Below are 23649 nucleotides of genomic sequence, written 5' to 3'. Positions count from 1 at the left end.
CTTACATCTGAACACAGGTGTGTTCCCAGTCCTAGAGATTTCCTTTGTGTCCCAATTGCCATTTAAATACATTTTGGGGACACCTCCCTGACTGGCCCCAACCTGCCAGGCTGGTCTCCTGTCCCCTGGAGGTCATTAAAGACTGAGGTTGTAAAGGGCTTCTCTGTTTGCAGAGTAAATGGAGGGGGTTGTGATGTCAACAGAGAACAGCTCAAGTACAGCAGGTGCTTAAAAAGCCAAGCAAAATTTGTCTCTGATAACCCTGCCGGAGCTGGTAAGAGAGTGGACACGTTCCTCCCTCAATCAGCTGGTGGTTGCTCCTCTGAGTGAGCCCCTCCTGAACTGCTGAGGAAGGAAAGGAGGAGAAGGAGAGGGAAGGCACTGAACCTTCTTTGTTGAGTCCTCACCACCCTGGAGGTAGGTGTTACAATCCGCACGGTACGAGTGAGGAAACTGAGGCACGGTGAGGAACAGAACTGACCAGGGGCTGGAGCACCGAGGGCTTGCCAGGAGAGGAGGGGACAGTTAGCCAGGGTCGGTTAAGAAGACAGGAAAGACAGGCATGGGGCTGATGAGGTGGTGGGCGCAAGGCCCGCGAGGGGCTGAGGGGTGTGGACCCCCCACCTGGAACGGGAACCCATTTCCCGGTGCTGGGTCTGGGTTCTCGGGAAATGGTGGTACAAACAGGAGCTGGCAGGGCCAGCTTTGGGGAGTGTCTTGAGCACATCGTCTGGCCTCTCTGAGCCTCGTTTCCCCATCTGCAGAACGGGGATGACGAGCCCCTGGTCCACGGGTGGGCACCGGGAGGTCCAAACACTCACATCCCTGGCTCAGAGTCGGCACCTGATGCCTCTGGGCTGCGTGGGTGGGAGCCCGCAGAGTTGGCAGGGAGGGGAGAGGGGCCCTGGGCCAGGGAGGGGAAGGCAGAGGAGGGACGGGTGGAGGCAGGGGTGATGGCGGGACGACTCACGTAGCCGCAGGCTCGGCAGTGGTGGCGGCGGCGCGTCAGGGCGTTGAAGGGCTCCTTGCAGCGCATGCACATGGTCACCATCTTGTCCCGGACCCACTGTGGCGCCCGGAGGCCCAGCTCCTCAGACTGCAGCTGTTGGGCAGTAGGGTGGGCACTCCGTGACCCCCTTCTGGCCTCTCCCTGGGACCCTCTGGCCACCTGCTCGTGACCCCCTTCTGGCCTCTCCCTGGGGCCCTCTGGCCACCTGCTCGTGACCCCCTTCTGGCCTCGCCCTGGGGCCCTCTGGCCACCTGCTCGTGACCCCCTTCTGGCCTCGCCCTGGGGCCCTCTGGCCACCTGCTCGTGGCAGGGGTCGCGTGTGCTGTGCTTCCCAGCAGCTTCCACATGAAGCTGACCGAACTGACAGACTATATGCTAGGTCAGTCACTATTACTCCCCTTTGACAGGTGAGGAAACTGAGGCCCAGAGAGGTCAAGGGACTCAGCAAAGACACCCAGGAAGCCAGAGTTCAGAACTCAGATTAGAAATCAAGTCACAGACACTCTCCCTCTCCCCCCACCCCCCACCTTCCCTTGGTCTTACATTCCTCAGGCACGTTCAACCCAGACCTGTACCACCCGACAGCCCGAGCTGCGTAGATGTGAAATCCTTCCTAGGGATAGTGGCATATAGAGGCTCCCAAAGGAATTTTTTGCTAATGGGAGAACCTTTGGCACTGAGTCTCTGATGTTTGGGGTGGGTGGGCTTTCCCTGGTCCCTTTGAATCACTCCTGGTGCGTGACACTCCCCTGCCCTCCGAGCCGGGCTGGGCAGAGCAAAGTGAGGGAATAAGCGTGTGTGAGGCTGGTGGCTCCAGTGAGGGATATGCAAAGGCTTCACTTACCTCCTGCTCCTGGGTGTCTCCCTCCGGGCCCTGGACCGCAGCCTTGAAGGTTTCGTTCCGCTTCTCAACTTGGTCAATGGCTGCTTGGCAGGCCTGAGGGGGCACGGGAGGTGGTTGGGTGGGGGGGGGGGGGCAGGGAGGGCTTGCTCATCTGTCCATCCATCCACACCGCCAACAGACATTGCTGAAAGGCACTGGATTCTCAGCACACACTGGCTGACTCAAGGGAGGAGAGACTGTTAGCCCCAGGTGACAGATGTGAAAACTGAGGACATTAAGTGACTTACCCAAGGCCACCCAGGTAGGCAGGGAAAGGGAAGATTTGAACCCAGATCTGATTTCTTTTTTTTTTTTAATTTTTTTTTAACGTTTTATTTATTTTTGAGACAGAGAGAGACAGAGCATGAACGGGGCAGGAGCAGAGAGAGAGGGAGACACAGAATCGGAAGCAGGCTCCAGGCTCCGAGCCATCAGCCCAGAGCCCGACGCGGGGCTCGAACTCACGGACCGCGAGATCGTGACCTGAGCTGAAGTCGGACGCTTAACCGACTGAGCCACCCAGGCGCCCCCCAGATCTGATTTCAAACTACCACAGACCGACTCCTGAAGAAGCACAGGGAGCAGCTGGGCATGCGCGCGCGCACACACACACACACACACACACACACACACACCTGCCCCCCCACCATGAACGTGTACACGCACACCCCACCCTCCCCCTCAGCCTGGGTGGGTAGTGTGGGGTCAGAATCCTAGGGGCCCTGGATCGTTCCGATACCTGCATCCAGGAAATCATTTCCTCCTGGGACCTGCTCGGAAAGTGAACACGGTGTTGAGAGGAGCCCCTCCCAGTTTTCCCGCCGGGCCCATCCCCCCACCCCCTCCCCGCCTACCGCGCTTGTAGCTCCAAGGTGCGCTGCTTCCCGGACACCAGGAAGGAGTGGGGGAACTCCGCATCGGTCAGCTCCCGCACCTGCTCGGCATTGGGAGGGAGAGGATTCGCTCAGGTTTGTCAGCCCCTGCCCCCCAGACACCGCGGCGTGGATGGAGGCGGATTGTGCCCAAGGGACGGTTCAAAATCGAGGGTCGGGCATCGCAACCTTGTCCAAAGCCTCCCTACACCCGCGGAACCAAGCAAAGGCACCCGCAGCCAGGCTGCACTCTGAGAACACGGGGTGTCAAGGCTCCTGGAATTTTAGCCGCGGCTAAGTTGGCCCAGTGTGAGGTGGGAGTGACAGTTCCTCACAAGGGACTCACCAGAAACGCAAATTGGGTCATAAATTGGGTTTGGGGACACAGCTTTTTCAAGAGCAAACCTAAAGCCTAGAACAAGACCCTCTACCCCACACAGTGAAGGAAGACATTGGTTGCCCAATTCATAGAACCCAACAGACCCCCCACTTCTACTGCCTTTCACTGTCCCCTTGTCCCAGAACCCCACAGGTCCAAGTCATTGTGAAGGCTGCCAGTCAGACAGCGCTGACTATGTCCCGGCCACTGAGCTCAGGGCTTCTCCACACCTGTTCCCTTTTTATTCGCACAACTGCTGAACCCACTGATCCACCCTAGCACTTAGCCTCTACACGCCTCTCCAGGACAGCGACAGGCAGCGAGAGTCTTGCATAGCTGAATCTGGTCAGGCCTCTAGGCTCTCTGCCAGTTTACAGGAAATATGGGGGACCGCGGGACACGTTGATGACACCACAGGGGTGCAGTCGGCAAAATCCAGACTACCCAAAACGCTCCCAGGGAATGAGCTGGTTTCTTCAATTAACAAAGGAGAAAAAAGAGGAAAGGGATGTGTGATGGATTAGAAGGGATGTCAGAAACATATCACAAACGATTCAAACAGATCAGCAGTGAGAATACATTTATGAGACAGTCAAGGAAAACCAAAGGATCTTAATATTATTAAATAATTATTATTCATTTGCCAGATGTGATAACAGTACCGTTGTCACCTTTTATGGCAAAAAAAAAAGACAGTCCTTTCTCTTGCAGACACGTACTGTGCTTATAGGTGAAATGATTATGCATCTGAGATTTGCTCTTAAATAATCCAGTGGAAAGCGGATTAGGAAGGAGACTCCTGAGGAAACAAGGCTGGTTTGGGGTTGACAACTGTTGAAACCGGGTGATGAGCGTACAGGGGTTCATTGTACTACTTTCTTGGCTCAAAAATGCCTGTAATAGGAACTTAAAGAAAATCTTCACAGCAATCTTGGGAGAGAGAGAGATGTTATCACCCTCCTTTAGGAGATATGGAGATGGAGACTCAGAGAGGGCAGGAGACCTGCCTGAGCTCACACGGCATCTACAGGGTAGAATGAGGATTCACATTCAGGTTTTTGGCCCCCAAGGGGCAAGAACATCTATTTCCACGCCACTCCCAGAGTCTTACAAGCACAGACCTCTTCCAGGCAGTGTGGAGAGAGAGAGTCACAAAGGGAAACTAAGACATAGACAAGAGCCCTAGTGTGGCAGAACTTTGTTGTTCCACTGACACTCGAGACTCTCTGCTGGCTCCCAGCCATGTGGTGACCAGGCTTTTGCCCACTTTCAGGGTGGCCCGCCGCATCCTGGAGAACAGTGACCCTGGGTACATCCTGCCCCACGTTAGGTCTCCTTCACCTTCAGGCCCACAGAATCAGTCTGTTCCCTCTAGGAGGGGCCTGATGTGGTTTGGACTCAAACTCTTGGCAATGGGGAGGCTCCGAGGGTTTATACCTAGAGCAGCTGTTGGAGAGGTGTCGGAGAAAGCCCCTCCCGCAGCTGTGTGCAAGGGGACGAGGGGCCTGCCTGCACCTGGGAAGAGAGAACGTTCCTCCCTGGGGGACAATATCGGGAAATCTGGCAAGACTCCATGACTAATGGAGAGAGAGGGGAGAGGGGGAAAAAAAGAGAAATCTAAGGTTTGGGATCCAGAGCTAAAAAGAAATATGATGCTTTTAGTAGGAAAAGGGGAACCGAGGGGAGCTCCTGGCCTGAGCCTCCAGGATCCCCTCTGCAGAGGGGCAGGATGGAAGCTTCTGGAGGCCAGTTCCCAGGCTCTGCTGTGTCCAGTGTCAACCACTCCCCAGGTCTGGGCCGGTTCAGGCCCCTGCTAGCCCCTACGGTGCCTTTGTGCTAATTAGAAAAAGACACCCCTTCTTCAAAACGCTTTACTGACATCTGTTGGCAAACTGGCATAATGTTGAGGTTTTGTTGGAACAAGTCGCTTGACTGCCATCTGCCGGACAATAAGAATTGTAACTAAAGGAGCACCTGAGTGGCTCGGTCAGTTGAGCCCCAGACTCTCGATTTCGGCTCAGGTTATGATCTTGAGGTTTGTGAGATCGAGCTCTGTGCCGGCAGCGTTTGGCCTGCTTAGGATTTTCTCTCTCTCTCCCTCTATCTCTGTCACCCCCTCCCCCATCTCTCTCTCAAAAATAAATAAATAAAAACTTAGAAGTAAGAACTGTAAATAGACAATCCAGATGAGATTTGCTCATCTTAGGGGAGGTATGCTGGTGCGGTGCCCAACCTGCACAGTTGTACATGGAGACTCTGGGTATGTGTGTGCCTTTATCCCTTCCTTCTCCCCAGGCTGGCCTCGTGCAGGACAGCACAACATTAGGACCAACTCAGACCTTGGGGAGAATCAGCTGGTGAGAACTAGGCCTCCCCAATATCCAGAAGGGAGGAGGCGAGGGGGTCATAGACCGGTGGGAACCATCATGGTGATCAAAGGCCAGAACTGCCTTTAGACTTCAGACTCAGAAAATGGTTCCTGCACAGAAGTGGACAGGCGGATAGCTCTGTGCCTGCCCTGCCTGAACCATTCAAGAGAAAGTGCTGTGTGGCCAATGGAACATCAGACACACTGTGCAGGGAACGTACTCGGTGGGACTGGTAGGCACCAGGAACCCGGCACATACTGACCCCTCAACACATTCTCTAAGGGTCTGACGCTCTCAGTCCTCTCTCCGTGTATATTCTCTTTATGACTCTGTTTCGGCCTCTCTATTTCTTGGCTTTTCTCTCTGTCAATCTCTGCCTCTCTTTTTCTATGCCTGGGTCTCTGCCAGCCCTGAGACAAGGCCGCCTGTCTCCACTTCTGTCTGTCTGTTATTCTCCTTAAACATGCCTTTCTCAGTCTCCCTCACCAAGGCTCCCAGACATACAAGCCTGCACACACACCCCGGCCTCTGGGACATTCTGAAGACTGAGGAAGGGAAGCTGGATGTCCCAGGGTGAGGGGCTGCATTCATAAAAGACCTCAGTCAACTCAGGCACAGGGAGTGGGCTGGAATCCCCACAGGCTGCCCAGGTCCCTCTACTGGCTTTCATTACCCTCTCAGGCTGCACTCATTTCCAGGCCCCTTGACTGGGCCCCAAATGCCAGGCAAGCCTAGTCGGGAGCAAGGGCAAGGCCCTCCTGCTGAGGGCTCTCTGAGGCCCAGGGGTTCTCCAGAGGACGGACGGTCCTGGCTCAACTGCTACCTGAACCTCCCTCCTAGGACAGGTCCTGGGAGAGGACAGGGAGGTGGTGATAGGGGTAAGAGATGGAGAAATGGAAGGGTACCAGGACAGGCCGGACCTGACCTCTGCTTCTCCCAGCCCCAGCCCTCAGGACGCTCCGGGACTCAGGAGTGATCAGAGAGGAGTTGTCAAGAAGGTTCCCCCACCACTTACTCCACTACGCCTGCGATTCAGCATAAGTTTGCCCCTCCGAGTTGAAGCCTTAACAGGAGGCAGTCCAGTATGGTGATTAGGTACAGGGGCTCTGGCCGCGGCTATACCTGGTTTGATCGCTCAGACCAGGATTTGCTGTGTGACCCCCAAGCAAAATATAACCTTTCTGGGCCTTGGTTTTCTTTTCAAAGACTTTTAATTTTTTTTAGAGCAGTTGGAGCTTCACAGCAAAATTGAGAGAAAGATACAGAGATTTCCCATATACCCCCTGCGCCCCCACACACAGAGCCTCTCCATTATCAACACCCCCACCAGAGCGGCACATGTGTTAGAACTGATGAACCTACGTTGACACAGCACTGTCACCCAAAGCCCATAGTTTCCATTAGGATTTACTCTTGGTGTAGTACCTTCTGTGGGTTTGGACAAATATGTAATGGCATGTATCATATTGTATCATACAAAGTAGTTTTTCACTGCCCTTAAAATCCTCTGTGCTCCACCTGCTTATCCTTTCCTTTCCACCCCTGGAAACCACTGATCTTTTGTCTTTTCCAGAATGTCACGTAGCCTTTTCAAACTGGCTTCTTTCACTTGGCAAAATGCATTTAAGTTTCTTGCACGTCTTTTCATGGCCTGAGAGCTTATTTCTTTTTATCACTGAATAATATTCCATTGTCTAGATGGACCATGGTTTATTCCTTAATTTTTTTTAAATGGGATTAACTACAGATATATTCACACGCAGTCTCGTACGTAGTTAATTCATTGGTTAATTCACTGAAAACGATCTAAAGGTCCCTCAGCGGTGGGTTGGCTGAACCAACAAATTCCAGTACTTTCCACACACTGGGATACTCTGTGGCTACACGGAGGGTGAGGAAGCTGGTATCTTACTCACGTGCATCAATCACCAGAGTTAGCAGTTAGTTAAAAAAGCAAAGTGCAGGGGACGCCTGGGTGGCTCAGTCGGTTGAGCGTCCGACTTCGGCTCAGGTCATGATCTCTCGGTCAGTGAGTTCGAGCCCCGCGTCGGGCTCTGTGCCGACAGCTCAGAGCCCGGAGTCTGCTTTGGATTCTGTCTCCCTCTCTCTCTGCCCCTGCCCCTCCCCTGCTCATGCTCCGTTCTCTCTCTTAAAAATGAATAAATGTTAAAAAAAAAAAAAGCAAAGTGCAGGACGGTGTCTATGAAAAACAGTTTCACTGGTTATGCGAAACAAAAGTGAAAAAGCAGTAATAAACATGTTATTAGTTTGTGTAGGTAACAACTGCCTCTGGGAGGCCTCATAAGAAGCAAAGGCTATCTAGGGGCGCCTGGGCGGCTCAGTCGGTTAAGCGTCCCACTCTTGATTTCGGCTCGGGTCATGATCTCACGGTTCCAGAGATAGAGCCCCGTGTCAGGCTGTGTGCTGACAGCATAGAGCCTGCTTAGGATTCTCTCTCCCTCTCTCTCCCCCTCCCCCGCTCATGCCCACACACACTCTCCCTCTCCCAATAAATAAACATTAAAACATTTTTATATAAAATTTTTAGATTAAAAAAAAGAAGGAAAGACTGTCTCTAGGAAGGGGTACTAGAGGATGGAGTGGGGAGGAGACTTTTCACTGTATATATTTTTTATATTTGATTTTGGAATATGTATTATCTTTTAAAAAAAATTTTTTTTAATGTTTATTTTATTGTTGAGAGAAAGAGACAGCATGAGTAGGGGAGGGGCAGAGAGAGGGAGGCACAGAATCTGAAACAGGCTCCAGGCTCCGACCTGTCAGCACAGAGCCCGACACGGGGCTCGAACTCACGAGCTGTGAGATCACGACCTGAGCTGAAATCGGACACTCAACTGAGTGAGCCACCCAGATACCCCTGTATTATCTTTTTTAAAAAAAAAATTTTAACAATCTTTTTTTTTTTGAGATGGGGGGAGGAGCAGAGGGAAAAGGAGAGAGAAAAGCTCAAGCAGGCTCCATGCCCAGCGCTGAGCCCGACACGGAGTCCGGCACTTAACCAACTGAGCCACCCGGGGGCCCCTGGAATGTGTGTTATCTATATTTTTAAGTAACAAAAGTGTGATTTTTAAAAGGAAAAATCAAAATTGCAAGGGAAAATAACAGTCCCTACACTGCAGGGATCCCGGGAGAATCTGATGGGATGATGCAGCGCCCAATCCATGGGGCAATGTTATGGGCTGCCCTCCTCGCTCATTTGTGGCCACCTCTGGATGGGGACATGACACGATCCAGCAGCTGAGCTGACAGTGTAGACCCTTACAACTCCAAATCCGGCCTGCGGACGTGCAGCAGAAGCATCACCCGGGGGTGATGCCGAATCTTGGGCCCCGCCCCGGACCTACTAAATCCGGACCTGCATTTTAACAACACTCCCAGGGGACTCTTGCATGTGTTAAAGTTTTCAAAGCACTGTTGTAGAGGGTAGGGAAAGCAGAGCGAGGCCAGGACGGGGTGGGGGGGCACTGCCCCAAAGAGTGGGCCAGGCCTACGGGAGCCCACAGGGGAGACCTCCAACCCCAAACTTTTCCACCTCCACGGTGGCCCAGGACCTACCAGATTAGGGTTCCTGGGTTGAGAACGCAGCGTGGTCCCTCCCGCTACTCCCCATACTCAATCCACCTCTGGGATGAAGCCTGACGGTGGTTGGGGTGCCTCTCACTCACCTTCATCCCGGCCACGTCGATGCGGGTCCTCACCTGGAAGTGGGCGCCCACCTGGATGACCTTGGGCACACAGTACAGCAGCATGTTGTTGAACTGCAGGAGACACAAACGGTGAGCGCGTGCGCAGTGGTGGGGCAGGAAGGGTGGTAGGGCGGGGCTTCCCTGGGGGTAGGCGGGGCACCACTGTGTCTCCCTCTCCTCTCGCCACACTCTGGGCTACTCACGGGAGTCACAGGTGTGATGATGAAGGGGTGGTCTGGCCCCTAATCCACCTAGGACTGTCACTGAAGGGCCGCCATATCTGTGGGCATCAAACTCACAAGGACTTTCTAATGGGGGCTCAGGGTGGCGAGGGCTCCCTCCTCCAGACCTCTGGGCAGGACCAGTTTCCAGATTTCCAGGAGACCCCCTGGCTTCTTCAGTGCAAATCTGGGCAGTTCTTAACAGTAACCTAATTCCTTCCTGCTACGCATTCCCTAGAGCACAAATTAACACCTCAGAGTTGGGAGCCAAACAGTCTGGGTTCAAAATCTGACTCTGTTGCTTCCCAGGGCCTGTCTGGGAAACCCCTCAGTCGGAAATCCCTGAGGCCTAGAGGCAGCAAGGGACCTGTCCCAAATCACCTGGATGCCAAATCAGGGAAGGACAGAGAGGCGGGCTCTTCCCTGTTTCTCCTGAGGTGCCAGGTAGACACCAGGCAGGCAGGACCTGGGGCAGTGTGGCCCCCGGACTTCCCTCCCCATGCGGGATGGGTCCCCCAGCATCCCCTACCAAGAAAAGGTAGCGCTCCATGGGGTCGCTGCGGCGAAAGGAGATCTTGAGGACAGGGCCTTCACGGAGCAACGTGTTGGAGGGGTCTACTATGTCGTCCTCGAGGCCCAGGCGCTGGTACACTTCCCACAGGTCCTGTAGCCGCTCCTGGGACAGGGGGTGCACCCTCAGCCAAAGCCGGGCAGGGCCCACCTGCTTCTGGAAGGTTTGCCTTGTGTGGACAGGGACAGGATGTGAAGGGGAGGACAGCAGCGGGCCAGGTGTCATGGGGTAGGATCAGGGGATGAGCAGATAGAGACCTGGGTGGGCTGGGGGAGGCTGAGAGCTGCAGGGAGGAGGTACAGGGCCCCCGCGGAGGCCTGCAGTACAGGGCCCCACGCCCACCCCCACCCACGAGGGCCGGCAGCTCACCATCTCAGTGATGGCTGAGTTGGAGTGCTGAGCGGCTGAGAAGATCATGTCGAGCGCTTCTGAAGGGGGACGCAGGGCCAGCGTTATCTCCTGAAAATTTGGGGCTGGGGGCTGAGGCAGGAAGTCCTTGAGGCTTAACAAAGTGGCCTAGGGGGACTGCCATGAGTAACCATAGGAGCAGCCTTGACTGTTTAGCCTGGCACATGAGATGTTTGGATCATGGGGGCCATTTCCCACCCAGAGTGGAGAGACTGGACGCCACTGAAGACAGGGCTTAGGCGTCTGTGACTCTCATTGCTGGCCAAACCAAGCCAGACCCAGAGGGTGCTTTGGAAAGACCATGGGTTTTGGCATAATACAGGCATAGCTTCAGATGCCACCCCTGGGGGCGCCTGGGTGGCTCAGTCGGTTGAGCGTCCAACTTTGGCTCAGGTCATGATCTCACGGTTTGTGGGTTTGGGCCCCGCGTTGGGCTCTGTGCTGACAGCTCAGAGCCTGGAGCCTGCTTTGGATTCTGTGTCTTGCTCTCTCTCTCTCTGCCCCACCCCTGCTTGTGCTCTTTCTCTCTCTGTCTCAAAAATAAATAAAAAACGTTAAAAAAATTAAAAAAAAAATGCCACCCCTGCCCCTTTCTGGCTGTGTGACCTTGGGCAAGTCACTTGATCTCTCTTGGCCTGATGTCTACCAAAAAAAGGTTAATGGTAGAGATAATGTCTAAGAAGTGCCTGATAGCTGATAGTCATTCCAAGCATGTTAGCAGGTGTTCAATAAATAAATGGGAGTCGCTCAGGCCTCCCCAGCTCCCTGGATTTCTGGGGGGGAGGGGTGTCCTCACTCTGAGCATCTGCCCGGTCTGGGGCCTGGGCTGGCAGCTTCTGGATGTATTCCTTGAGCAGCAGCTCGTAGCGTGGGATTCTCTGCACAGGTTCCAGCATGTGGTGTTGCAGAGTCAGGCTGCCGGAGGCCTCGCTGCTCTTGGGGAAGAGATGGGGAGAGGAAGAGTGGAGGCGAGAACAGAGGAGGTGGGGGCAGGCTGCCCCAAGGGCCGCGGGCGTGGGCAGGGCAGGCTAATGCCGGAGCGTGTGCAAACAGCTGAGCCTGGAGGTGGCCAGAGTCACTCAGGGAGACTGAGCCCGTGCACACTGGGGGTGGCAATGCAGGCTCTGTCCCGCCCCTCACCGAACCTCACCTGGATGCGGGTGATCACCTCCTGGAAGGGTGCAGACTTGTCAGTCCAGGTGGCCAGAAGCTCGGCGGCTCTCTCAAAGTTCTTGACATACTCACTGTACATCTTCAGGAACGGGGCCAGTTTCTGGATCACGTCGCCGATGCGGGGGGTGGCTGTCCTGCAAGAGGGCCACCTAGGTACTGCCTTCAGCCTGAGGACCTCCTCTCTTGACTTCAGGCAGGGTCAGGTTAGGCCAGGCTCTCTGAACTCCCCGTAACAGTCTTTCCACTGCACCTCTGGGTGTAGGCATTCGCCCAAACGTGTACGGTCCAACCTCCCTTAGACCTTGAGCCCTGGAGGGCAGATGCTATTCTCTTCCACCCCAAAGACCTAGCATAGTGTTGGGCCCACAACACGTATCCAGTAACCACTCAAGGCCTCCGACGTGACAGCAGCGAGGGCCACATGCTAAGCACTGCTCAAAACATGCCACATGTCTCATCTCATTTAACTCTGCAAGAGATGGTCACTGGTCCATCTTAGAGATGAGGAAATTGAGGCTCAGGAGATAAGAACGGATCCAGGGTCATCCTGTGGTAAGGCCCGAAGGTCAGCCCAGGGACTGTTAGAGCAGAGCGGTGAGGGGCCGAGATCTGGAGCTGGCCTCCCTGAGTTTGATTCCTAACTGTTCCATTTACTCTAGCTGTGTGTTCTTGGACAGGCCACCTACCCTCACTGTCCCTTCCTTTTCCCACCGTTTTATTTATTTTTGAGACAGAGAGAGACACAGCATGAATGGGGCAGGGGCAGAGAGAGAGGGAGACACAGAATCGGAAGCAGGCTCCAGGCTCTGAGCCATCAGCCCAGAGCCCAACGCGGGGCTCGAACTCACGGACCGCGAGATAGTGACCTGAGCTGAAGTCGGACGCTTAACCAACTGAGCCACCCAGGTGCCCCTCTGCTGAAGAATTTTAAAAGACATGCCGGACGTCATGGCATTGCTTCGGCAAAATGTATACAGCGAGTAATTTCATCACCAAACGCTACAGTGGTCACCTCTGAAAACGAAGACAGTTTCTTGCGTAACCATGATCACGTAGCGGGCTGATTTGCAAATTAGAGGAGTAATAGTAACATTAATAGGTGTGAAGCCCAAGGCCGGGCATGTAGGAAGCCCTCAGTCAGCGAGGGCTATTTCCACTGCCTCCTAAGTCACTCAGCCTAGCAAGGACCTGATCTATCCCCTTCCCCAGAACACACACACACACACACACACAGCCCCTCAGCACTCATCTGTCCAAGCCCCTTACTCTGAGGACAGACACAGACCGAGCCCAGAGGAGGAGACTGCCATGGCCACGCAGCATGGCTGCGGCAGCGGTCAGGGGGCCTCAGGGCTCCGTGGGGGACCTCACCAGTCGTCCAGCCGCCACTGCAGCTCCGGGAGGAAGAACTGCGCGTGGAACTGGTAGATGGAGGAGATGTTGGAGAAGATGAGCCTCACCACGTCCTCGGGGAAGGCCTTGCTGCTGCGGGCCTCCCTCAGCAGCTCCTGGAAGAACACCTGGAACGGCCACTGCGGTCACTGGGCCTGTGGCAGAGAAGAGCCACCCACACAGCAGCCCAGGGGGAGACAAGCACAGCCCAGGGGATTTAGGGCCCCCCCCACCTAGGTTACTGAATGCTTTCACCTCTTCCGTCTCCCATCATCCTCGAAACAACCTCAGGAAGAGATAGGGAGGGTTGTATTCTGGCCATTTTACAGATGGGCAAATGAAGGCCTCCAGACTCAGACACACTTGGTCAGAGAGGCTGGCAGCTGGTGAGTGTCAGAGATGGGTCCATCTTGCATCTGTCAAGGTCTTGAACTTCACCACGCTAAAGATCCTGCTCCTGGGGCGCCTGGGTGGCTCAGTCAGTCGAGCGTCTGACTCTTGACTTCAGCTGAGGTCACGGTCTCACGGTTCGTGAGCTTGAGCCCCACATCCGGCTCTGCGCTGATAGCACGGAGCCTGCCTGGGATCCTTTCTCCCCCCCCCCCTCTTTCTACCCCTCCCCCCCCCTTGCGCTCTATCTCTCTCAAAATAAGTTTTAAAAAAGTAAAAAAAAAAAAAAAAGATCCTCCTCCTGATTTCCAAATATTTAACCCTCTTAAGAAAGGGTGAAGGGGGGCGCCTGGGTGGCTCAGTCGGTTGAGCGTCCAACTTCGGCTCAGGTCACGATCTCACAGCTCGTGAGTTCGAGCCCCACATTGGGCTGTGTGCTGACAGCTCAGAGCCCAGAGCCTGCTTCACATTCCGTGTCTCCCTCTCTCTCTGCCCCTTCCCTGCTCATGCTGTGTCTCTCTCTGTCTCAAAAATAAATAAACATTAAAAAAAAAATTAAAAAAAAAAAAGAAAGAAAGGGTGAAGGGATAATAATGGTGAGGGTGTCGAGCATTGGGGTGACAGATGAGGCATGGGGACTGGAAGGATGTGTGCACTCTGCTACACGTGAGGCCAGCCCCAGCGCTGGGGGTGAAATGGCAAGTGGCATTAATGCTACTTCCTGATTTCTGCCCTAACTTCGGCCAACGGGGACTGAACGCCCTAGAATCAAATCCCAGGCCCTACCTCTCAGCTCTGGTGAGGTGTACAGGAGGCAGAGCAGGGGCGGGGTGAGGAGACCTGGGTGCTGGGGCTCAGGGCAGGATGAGGTGGTATTCTGGCCACTGACCTGGTCTAGCAGATGGAGGCGTGCCACATAGGCCTTCTCTGTCTCCAGTAGTTCCTGGACGATTCTCTTTTCCTCTGGCATCTGTGGGGGAGGGGGGCCGGGGGGGGTTTGAACAGGAGGAGAAGGAGAGACACAGTTTTTGGTCTCCTCTGTTGGGGACCCCAATGTAGTCTCCAAAGATGCCCCAGTGAGCGCCCACCTCCTGACACTCATGCCCTCCCACAATGCATCTGGGCCGGCGCTGGGGTCGCTTTAACAAAGGATGGGGCAGGAGTGAGGTTGTGCCAGTTCTGGGTCTAAGGCTTAAGAGGCCTGGAAGCTTCTTGGGAGCCATGAACCACCACTTCTGGAGGTCTGGCTGATAGAGAGGCCACGTTGAGGCCCAGAGACTACATAGAGAGAGCCAAAGGCCCAGCAATGCCAGCACCGCAGCTGAATCCAGCCTTCCACTGTCCCTGCCCAGGCACCAGGCTTGAGAGTTGAGCTATCTTGGGCATTCCAGCCCCGGCCACCATCAGACCGCAGCCATGTGAGAGACCCTCTTATGGACTGAATTGTGCTCCCCTCCCTAAATCCATATGTTGAAGCCATAACTGCTAATATGACTGTATTTGGAGATAAGGCCTTTGAGGAGATAATCATGGTTAAATAAAGTCATAAGGGTAAGGTCCTAATCCAATTGGATTAGGTGTCCTTATAAGAGGAGGGACAGACACTAGGAGACTATGTGCATGAGGACACAGTGAGAAGATGGCCATCTATAAGCCAAGGCGAGAGGCTTTGCCAGAAACCAACCCTGCCAGCACCTTGGTTTGGGACTTCTGGTCTCCAGAATCGCAAGGAAATATATTTCTGTTAAGTCACCCAGTCTGTGGTATTTTGTCGGCCCAACCTGACTAAGACAAACCCCAAGTGAGACCAATAGAAAAACCATCCATACGTTCTGGTCAATCCACAAAACTGTGAGAAATAATAAATCGTATTCGGCCACCACATTTTGGGGTGCTTGTTACGCAGCAACTGGTAACCGCAACATACTACTGTGATCGCCATTCCCATTTTATAAAGGAGGAAACAGGCACAAAGAAGCTACAGTGCTTTGCCCAAGGTCACACAGGAAGCAGAAGAGCTGGGGTGTGATCACTGGCAGTCTGGCTCCCGGGGGACACAGTACCACGCAGCCTAGCCCTTGAACTCCACAGACAAGGAAGCTGAAATGCAGAAAAGGGAGGTGACCTGTCCAGGATCAGTCTAAGGGTAGGATCAGCACTAATCTCTATCTCTAGTTGGGGATTATTGCCTCTTGCGGTGGGTAAACTGAGGCCGCTCCAGGGAAGGATGCCAGGTTCACACAAGCTGTGTGGCCTTGGACAAGTTTTTAAGCCGTCTGAGTTTTATGGGGCTATTTGTTTTTTTCTTTTAGAGACAGAGAGTTGGGAGGGGGGGTAGAGAGAGAGAGAATCTTAAGCAGGCTCTACTATGCTCAGCTTGGAGCCCGGTGCAGGGCTCGATCCCACGACGCTGGAACATGACCTGAGCCAAAGTCAAGAATTGGATGCTCATCTGACTGAGCCACCCAGGCACCCCTAAGCCATCTGAGTTTCAATGTCTTTGCCTAAAAAACTCCTACGGTGAAGGGAATGTGAAACAATGGAACAATGGGGTGAACTGTAGGCATGTAATCAAAGGCTGTTAAGGGAGTAGAATCTAGCTTTCAACTGATTTCTGGTGACATAAGACGCCTGCTTGGAGAAGTGCTGGTTTGGGCTGGGAGAGAATTTGCAGGGAGGTCCGTGGAGGGGTCCCCCAGCTCCCCACATCCGCTCCAGCCCTCAGGCACCTGCGTCCCTGGCCCAGGGTGGATCTCTGGCTGGCAAGATTTCCTCCAGGCTCCACTGGACAGCTTGTTCTTCAGGGAGTTCAGGTACCTCCTGCTGACTGTCCTGGGCTCAGACCCCAGGCTCTCCCCAACGTGGGACTCCTTCCATGGTTCTGCAGACGGGGTAAGGCTGTACCCGGGGAGGTGACGTTCAGCCTCCAGTTTGGAGACTTTGATTGCTGCTCCTGGAGTCCTGAAATGAACAGAACAGATCTGAGAGTTTCCTGTCTGCAAAGTAGGAAGAAGACTAGCACTTCCCTGGTCAGGGATTTAGGAGTGATCAATGCACATCACAGGTGTGAAGAGGCCCCTGAGTGCCTGGCACTCAGGAGGAGTTTGCTAAGTAAAACATCCACTTCCTTTCCAACATCTTCTTGGAGGGAACTCCAGTTTTCAAAATGAGTCAGCGTAGACTTGTTTTGTTTTCTGGGAAACTACGTACTTCCCTGTTTAAAATGCCAGGAGGAACCCCTCTTTCTGCATATAGTGTTTTTTAGGTGGCCACAGGTCACCCTCACTTGTACACCTCGTGTCTGTTTTAATGTTAAGTCTCTGCAGCAGGAAAGGCCCTAAAATCTTAGGAGAGAAGGAGGGAGCCATGGAACACTCTAAAGGGAGGGCAGGACTGCTAAAGCTGGGACTTTGCAATGGGAGCCGTGCCTTCCACACCTCTAGTGGGTGGGTGGAGGGTGGGGGGAAGCCAGTCTGGCAGCAATTCCCTGTTCCTCCCGGGATGGGCCTTTGAAGGGTATCTTTGAGTGCAGGGTCTACAGGCCAGCTAAAGTATTTAGTAACCTTCACTGAGTTATAGCCCACGGTTTGGGTTGTGCTCATTCCCTTTAGTATGGAAAGGCTTGCGATGAGACAGCTAGTCTGGGCAATGGAGGACCAGACAGGTACAAAATCTCCAAAACTCTGAGACAGGTTTTCATTACCCCAGCTTTGCAGCTAAGGAAACTGAGGTACAGAGAGTAACTTGCAGCGTAAGTAACTTGCAGCGAGGGGGTGGCAAAGGTGGAGTTCAGATCAGGCATCTGATCCCTAAACTGCCCCTCCCCATCTGGGTGGAGAAGAAACAGGTCCAGCGGGTCAACATGTCTGCCCCAAGTCACTCAGCTAGCTGGTGGCAGAGAGGATTGGAACCCGGTCCCCAGTGGCTCCTCATGGGCTCCTCCACCCTTCTCTGGCACCTCAGTGCCTGGTTCCTCAACCCGCAGAAACAGCTGGGCCTCAGGCTTTCTGTTCTACATTTGGTTTCAGCTTTTGCATTTCCCTTGCATTTCAGCACTTGCATTTCCCTCCAAGTGCGCCAGGCCACCTTCTGTTTCCTCTTCCCCCCTCAGTTTCAGATCAGCTAAGGGGCTGGAAGACCTCACAAGAAAGCCAAAGCCAAGGCTGCTGGCACAGGGCCTCTCACATGATAAGAGGTGACTCTCACCCTGCAGACAAGACCTCCTCTGACCCCACTCTGGTCTGAGGGCTGCCTCCTCTTGCCCGGTGTGGCCTGGGCACCACACACCTGCTGAGGATCTCCACTGAGCATGCCTGGCATGTTGAGTGAGGTGGTGCTCTCTCCCCACACAGAAGGGAGCAGGGGGTGGGGGTGGGGGTCCAGGAAGGCAGTGCCTGGAGCTGTCCTTGGTGCTGAACAGAACGTGCTTGGCAGAGGACTCTGGGAGAGTCAGGGTAAGGTCCCTGGCTCAGGAAGCTGAATTGCCCTTCTAGGTCCACATCTGTGCCACATCCACCTAGAAGGCCACAGAAGTCTTCGTCTGCTCTGAGTGCCCTCAGCACTCAGAATCTAGGCTTCACTCAGGATATCTATTGTCTATGACTTGGCATCATAGTAATTTCATGAGCTTGGCATCCAAAGACGAAAATCATCCCAGCAGGGATCAGTCTTTCGGCTCCTGTGTCTGCTACAGTTCCTGTGTGATGCTGTGTTGTACCAACCACGCCCCCTTCAGGACTGAGGAGCTCTTCTCCCCAGTTGTTGGTGGTATGGTGGCCGACTGGGAATTGCCCTCCCTGGAAGACAACTGCCTCATCTCAGGTCAAGTCCACATCCAATGACTAGCCCATGTGGAGGTATAAAGACCCATCCCTTTGCCTCAGTTAGAACGACTTGAGGGACATCTCAGCTTCAGAGCGACTTGGGACAGCCTGAGGCTTCTATTTCAAGTGCACACAGTTCAACTTCTCCCTATGCTGTATCCCTCGCCCCAACAGGTGTTATTCCCAAAACTATCCCCGGAAGCAAATTTCTATCTTAGAGTCTATTTCCAGAGGGACCTACAACCCTCCCTCGCACAGTCTGGGCTTAAGGAATGCCGGCAGAGTAGACTAATGTCACACACAGACACACTCACAGACACACACACCATCACCACCACCGCTGCCAGGGCCTCCAATGACCTCCACACATCTGGCCCAGTTTTTTTTTTCCTTCAAATGGAAGCCCCTACCCATGAACTTAAAGCTTTTTAAGCCCCCTTGCCTCTCTGTGCACCCATTGTCTCATCTATAAGATGGGAATAGAAACAGAACTACTCTCAGGAGGCTGTTAGATAATTAAATGAATTAAGTAACAAAAATCACATAGAAAAATGCCCCAAAGGTAGGCTGATGATACATCCTGGTTTGCCTGATACAGGCTCAGCTTTTCCTATTGCCCTCTCCCTTCTGCCAAAAAAATTGAATGGCATCCACTTTCAGTTTTAATTGTACCCTGAGTTGAATGATAAATTATATGGTTGTCCTACTTATAAGGAGTAAGTGCTTGATAAGTATTAGCTATTCTTTCCAATGGGTGGAGTCCTGCAGCCCAAACACTGTTTGGTCCGCCCACGCTCGCTCATAACTACACACATCTGGACTCTCCCCAACGTATCAATATACGCACTCTTGGGGCGCCTGGGTGGTTCAGTTGGATAAGCATTCGACTCTTGGTTTCGGCTCAGATCATGATCTCACAGTTCGTGAGATCAAGCCCTGGGTCAGTCTTGATGCTCACAGCACAGAGCCTGCTTGGGATTCTCTCTGTCTATTTCTGCCCCTACCCCATTTGCATGCACGTGTGCTCTCTCTCTCTCTCTGTCTCAAAATAAGTAAATAAACATTAAAAAATATACACACACACTCTCACTGCTGCCCAGTTCCTGGTGCCCAATGACACTGCCTGCTGCTGTGACGAACCCAGGCACTGCCCAGACAGGAGGAGGTGTCCAGGAAGGGCCCAGAGAGAGAACTGCTTGCTGTGAGGCCCCAGGGCAGTCCTGGCCTTGATCCTCAGCCTGAAGACTGGCAGAACATGTGCTCCAGGGCCTGGCAGTGGGCAGAGGGGGGCCCAGGGTGGGCAGAGGAGCTAAAAGGAGGCCACCAGTCCGCCCTGGCGACCCTTCCCACCCCCCTCCACCCCATACCTGCTGTTCTCAAACACAGTCACCAGACTGGACACAGATGCCAGCTTCTCCTTACTCTCTTGCTCCATTCTGCAGACCTCCAGGGTGGTCCTCAACTACCCCTGAAGCAGAGAAGGTGGCCTCCAACGGCACCCTCAGCCACCCCCACCCGGGGTCACAGATGGGCTAAGGCATCCTGGAATGTGCTCCAGAGGGCTCAAGAGGCCTGCTCCCAGCTTCAGAGTAAGAAGGAGGAAGTGGTCCCAGAGCCACAGCCCCAAAGGGGAAAGGCCCTTGCTTCCTCTAGAGGGAGGAGCCCACTCAGGCCCTGCCTACCCACCCAGGGTCTGACCTTTCACTCCTGTAGACCCCATTCCAGAGGCCACCCCCAGGGGGCAGTGGGGTCCAGAGGTAGTTTCTGGAGCCAGCCCTTGGCTGAGCTTGGCCAACCACACTTTCTCATAAGGCCCAATGGATTTACTTGGGGCTTTCTCAGCAGCTTCTTTTCTGCATCTGACCTGCTCACTGCTGTGAGGAAAGAGCTTTTTTTTTTTTTTAATTAAAAATAGATCACAAACCTGTTAAGGGCTAGCAGGGAGGGGTACAGTGCTGTTCTCACCTCTCTACTGGGTCTCAGTCTTTTAATGACTGCTGTCTCCACCTCCTTGCCCCAGGGGAGCGAGGCTTCCTCCCTGAAACTCAGATAATAACAGCTAACTCAGGCACTCTTTTTAGTGCTGTACAAGTATTTTCTCATTTAATCCCACAATAGCCTTATGAGGTAGGTCCTATTACTATCCCTATTTTACAGAAAACAAAAACAAAAACAAAAAACAAACCCTGAGGATCAGAGAGATTAAGTAACTTGCCCAAAGTCACCCAGTAAGAACGCAAAAGTAGTCAGATTTCCAAAGCAAAGATGAGTGGCCTACAATTCCAGCAAAGATTTGGTTGAGAACCCGGATGATCACGTTCTTGCCGTGTCCTCCTCAGACTTCCCTGTCTTAGCATGCTGGGTCGTTTCTGCCTGATGCCTCGTCTACCATCTGGGCTCCCAGCCCTTCCACAACAAATGCCCATCACCTGCATTCCCCTTCTTCAAGCCTTACTGGCCCTCCAAGCCTCTCCCACCGGGTTCTAGTCTCGCTGGTCCCGAACCAGGGCTCTCCATCAAGACTTGTCTTTGTCCTGGAGTGTGGGGACAGAGCCTCAGTCATCTTGATATCTGAAGTGACTGGCACACCTTCACGCTCCAGCACCAGTAAACCCCTGGGGCCTCACACACCCAACTGCTTCACTAGCTCAGAGCAATTTCTTCTAGCAATTTCTTTGGCTCCTCCCTAACTTCGATAACCCTCTTCACTTTTTGTGTTTACTTTTTATTATGGAGAATTTAGAACACATACAAAAGTAGACAAATATAATGCATTCCCAAAACCCATAACCCAGACCCAACAAGCATCAACTCATGGCTAATACTGCTTCATCTATGGCCACATTCACTACCCCTTATCATTTTGAAACAAATCCCAGAGGTCAGATGATTGTACCCATAAATATTTTGGTGTGCATCTAAAAGATAAGGAGATTTTGTATACGTATATGTGTGTATGTGTGTGTGTGAGTGTGTATATATTTTATATATATAAATATATATAAAACATTTACATATATAAATTATATACTCACATATGGTAATATTATTCTACATATGCATACATACATATATATGTTATATACATGTACATGTATATATATATATATATATACATATAAAATAATATTACTTTTATCATACCCCGAGAGATATTTACTAATAATTCTCCAATATAACCAAATACCTAGTCAACATTCAAAGTGCCAATTCTTCATAAATGTCATCTGCTACAGACTGAATTGTGTCCCCCCCTAAAATTCATCTATTAAGCCTTAGCCCAGCATGTGTCTGTATAGGGGATATAGGGCTTTTAGGAAGTAATTAAGCTTAAATGAGGTCAGAAAAGTAAGGTCCTTATAAGGATTGGTCGCCTGGGGCTCCAGGATGGCTCAGTCCGTTGAGCCTGCAGCTCTTGATTTCAGCTCAGGTCACGATCCCAGGATTGTGGGATTGAGTCCGGAGTCGGGTTCCATGCTGAGAATGGATCCTGCTTGGGATTTTCTATCTCTCTCTCTCTCTCTCTCCCTCTGCCCCTCTCCCCAGCTCACTTTCTCTCTCTAAAATAAATTTTAAAAATTTTTAAAAAATAAGGGGTGCCTGGGTGGCTCAGTTGGTTAAGCGTCCGACTTCAGCTCAGGTCATGATCTCACGGTCCGTGAGTTCGAGCCCCGCATCGGACTCTGTGCTGACAGCTCGGAGCCTGGAGCCTGCTTCAGATTCTGTGTCTCCCTCTCTCTCTGTCCCTCCCCCATTCATGCTCTGTCTCTCTGTCAAAAATAAACATTAAAAGGGGCGCCTGGGTGGCTCAGTTGGTTGGGTGTCCGACTTTAGCTCAGGTCATGATCTCACGGTCTGTGAGTTCGAGCCCCACGTGGGGCTCTGTGCTGACAGCTCAGAGCCTGGAGCCTGCTTGGGATTCTGTCTCTCTCTCTCTCTCTGCCCCTTCCTTGATCGCGTGCGCTCTCTCTCTCTTGTTCTCAAAAATAAATAAACATTAAAAAAAAAAGATAAAAAAAATAAACATTAAAAAAAAAACTTGGCTTTAAAAAAAAAAAAAGGATGGGTGGCCTTAGAAGAAGAATAGGAACAATCTCTTCATACCCACCTCTCCCCCCACCCCACATTCCCTCTGAGGGGAGGCCACGTGGAGATAAGTGGCCACCTGCAAACCAGGAAAAGAGACCTCACCGGAAAAGGAAACCTGCCAGTGCCTTGATCTGGGATTTCCAACCTCCAGAACTGTGAGAAATAAATTTGTATTGTTTTTAAGCCTCTCTGGCTGGGGTATCTTGTAACGGCAGCCTGCGTAGACTGATCCATCAGCAATTTTTTAAAATTAGAATCCAGGGGGCTCCTGGGTGGCTCAGTCGGTTAAGCGTCCGACTTCGGCTCAGGTCACGATCTCGCGGTCCGTGAGTTCGAGCCCCGCGTCGGGCTCTGTGCTGACTGCTCAGAGCCTGGAGCCTGTTTCAGATTCTGTGTCTCCCTCTCTCTCTGACCCTCCCTCATTCATGCTCTGTCTCTCTCTGTCTCAAAAATAACTAAACGTTAAAAAAAAATTTTTAAATTAGAATCCAGGGGCACCTGGCTGGCTCAGTCGGTAGAGCATGTGACTTTTGATGTCAGGGGGCATGAGTTTGAGCCCCGTGTTGGGGGTAGAGATTACTTAAAAAAATAAAAAGAAAAATCAGGATCCAAATAACGTCCACATGTTACAATTATTAACTCTCCACCCACAGGTTTGTTCCGTTCTTTTCATGTTCCCGCACAATACAGTTAAGAGGACACTGAGTTGCTGGCCCAACAGGTCCCATGGTCAGGACTTTGCCAATTGTAGGGCTGATTTCCTGGATTTCCTGTCCATGGTTGTTAGAGCTGGGGACTTGATCAGATTCATCCTTGAATGCCACTTTTCCTGGATGTCTTCCCAGGTCTGGGGAGGCTTCTCTCCTTGATGCTCCTCTCCCCTCAACTGCCCAGTGCCCAGCTTCCTCCCCTGCCTCCCACCAGACTATACACTGGCTCCCTGCAGGCAGGGCCCGGGGACACGCACTGCCTGTCTGGTCCCCAGCCCAGCCGGGTGTCCAGAACATAGTGGGGCCTCAGAAGCCATATGGAATGGACAAATGTTACACCCTGAGCCCAGAAGCTTATCTCCGCCCTCAGCTGCCAGTGCCTTGGGCTTCTAGAGCAGAGTCTAGACCCAAACAGCAAGATGTGCCCCTCACACGGGCCAGGAGAGGGCACAGGGGCACCTGCAGGAGGCCACCTAGTAGCTCAACTCTGAACATGGCACAGGTACCCTCAGAGCTGCATCAGCCCAGGAAGGAGAGCCAAGACGCCCACGCCCAAAATAATCTTCCGGGGCCCTGCCTCCTCGGTCCCCCCACTTCAGCCCCTCACTGTGCTGCCAGCCTTTCTGCCTGACTTGCTTCTCGCCTGCAGGCAT

At 52.8% G+C, this 23649-nt stretch overlaps 1 protein-coding gene across 4 annotated transcripts in view; it reads right to left on the bottom strand.

Moving 5' to 3' along the window:
- The window catches only part of FGD2 (FYVE, RhoGEF and PH domain containing 2), a 29767-nt gene extending 9982 nt beyond the window's left edge, over positions 1–19785 (bottom strand). For 2 of the 4 annotated variants that reach the window (XM_030315402.1, XM_030315404.1), the window contains exons 1-13: positions 19565–19785; positions 16104–16335; positions 14264–14344; positions 12964–13112; positions 11570–11726; positions 11216–11354; positions 10381–10439; positions 9970–10116; positions 9199–9291; positions 2747–2826; positions 2632–2662; positions 1854–1946; positions 971–1102 (exon numbers count right to left, since the gene is read on the bottom strand). In XM_030315402.1, the coding sequence (XP_030171262.1) occupies positions 971–1102; positions 1854–1946; positions 2632–2662; positions 2747–2826; positions 9199–9291; positions 9970–10116; positions 10381–10439; positions 11216–11354; positions 11570–11726; positions 12964–13112; positions 14264–14344; positions 16104–16335; positions 19565–19632 (1461 nt within the window). In that variant the 5' untranslated portion in view covers positions 19633–19785. The remainder of the gene's footprint in view (positions 1–970; positions 1103–1853; positions 1947–2631; positions 2663–2746; positions 2827–9198; positions 9292–9969; positions 10117–10380; positions 10440–11215; positions 11355–11569; positions 11727–12963; positions 13113–14263; positions 14345–16103; positions 16336–19564) is intronic. The other 2 variants (XM_030315401.1, XM_030315403.1) reach the window with 2 other exon arrangements.
- Between the last annotated feature and the right edge of the window lie 3864 nt (positions 19786–23649).

Source organism: Lynx canadensis, chromosome B2 (genome assembly GCF_007474595.2).
Source record: "Lynx canadensis isolate LIC74 chromosome B2, mLynCan4.pri.v2, whole genome shotgun sequence".
Taxonomy (NCBI): domain Eukaryota; kingdom Metazoa; phylum Chordata; class Mammalia; order Carnivora; family Felidae; genus Lynx; species Lynx canadensis.
This window is presented reverse-complemented; position numbering and strand designations above follow the sequence as displayed.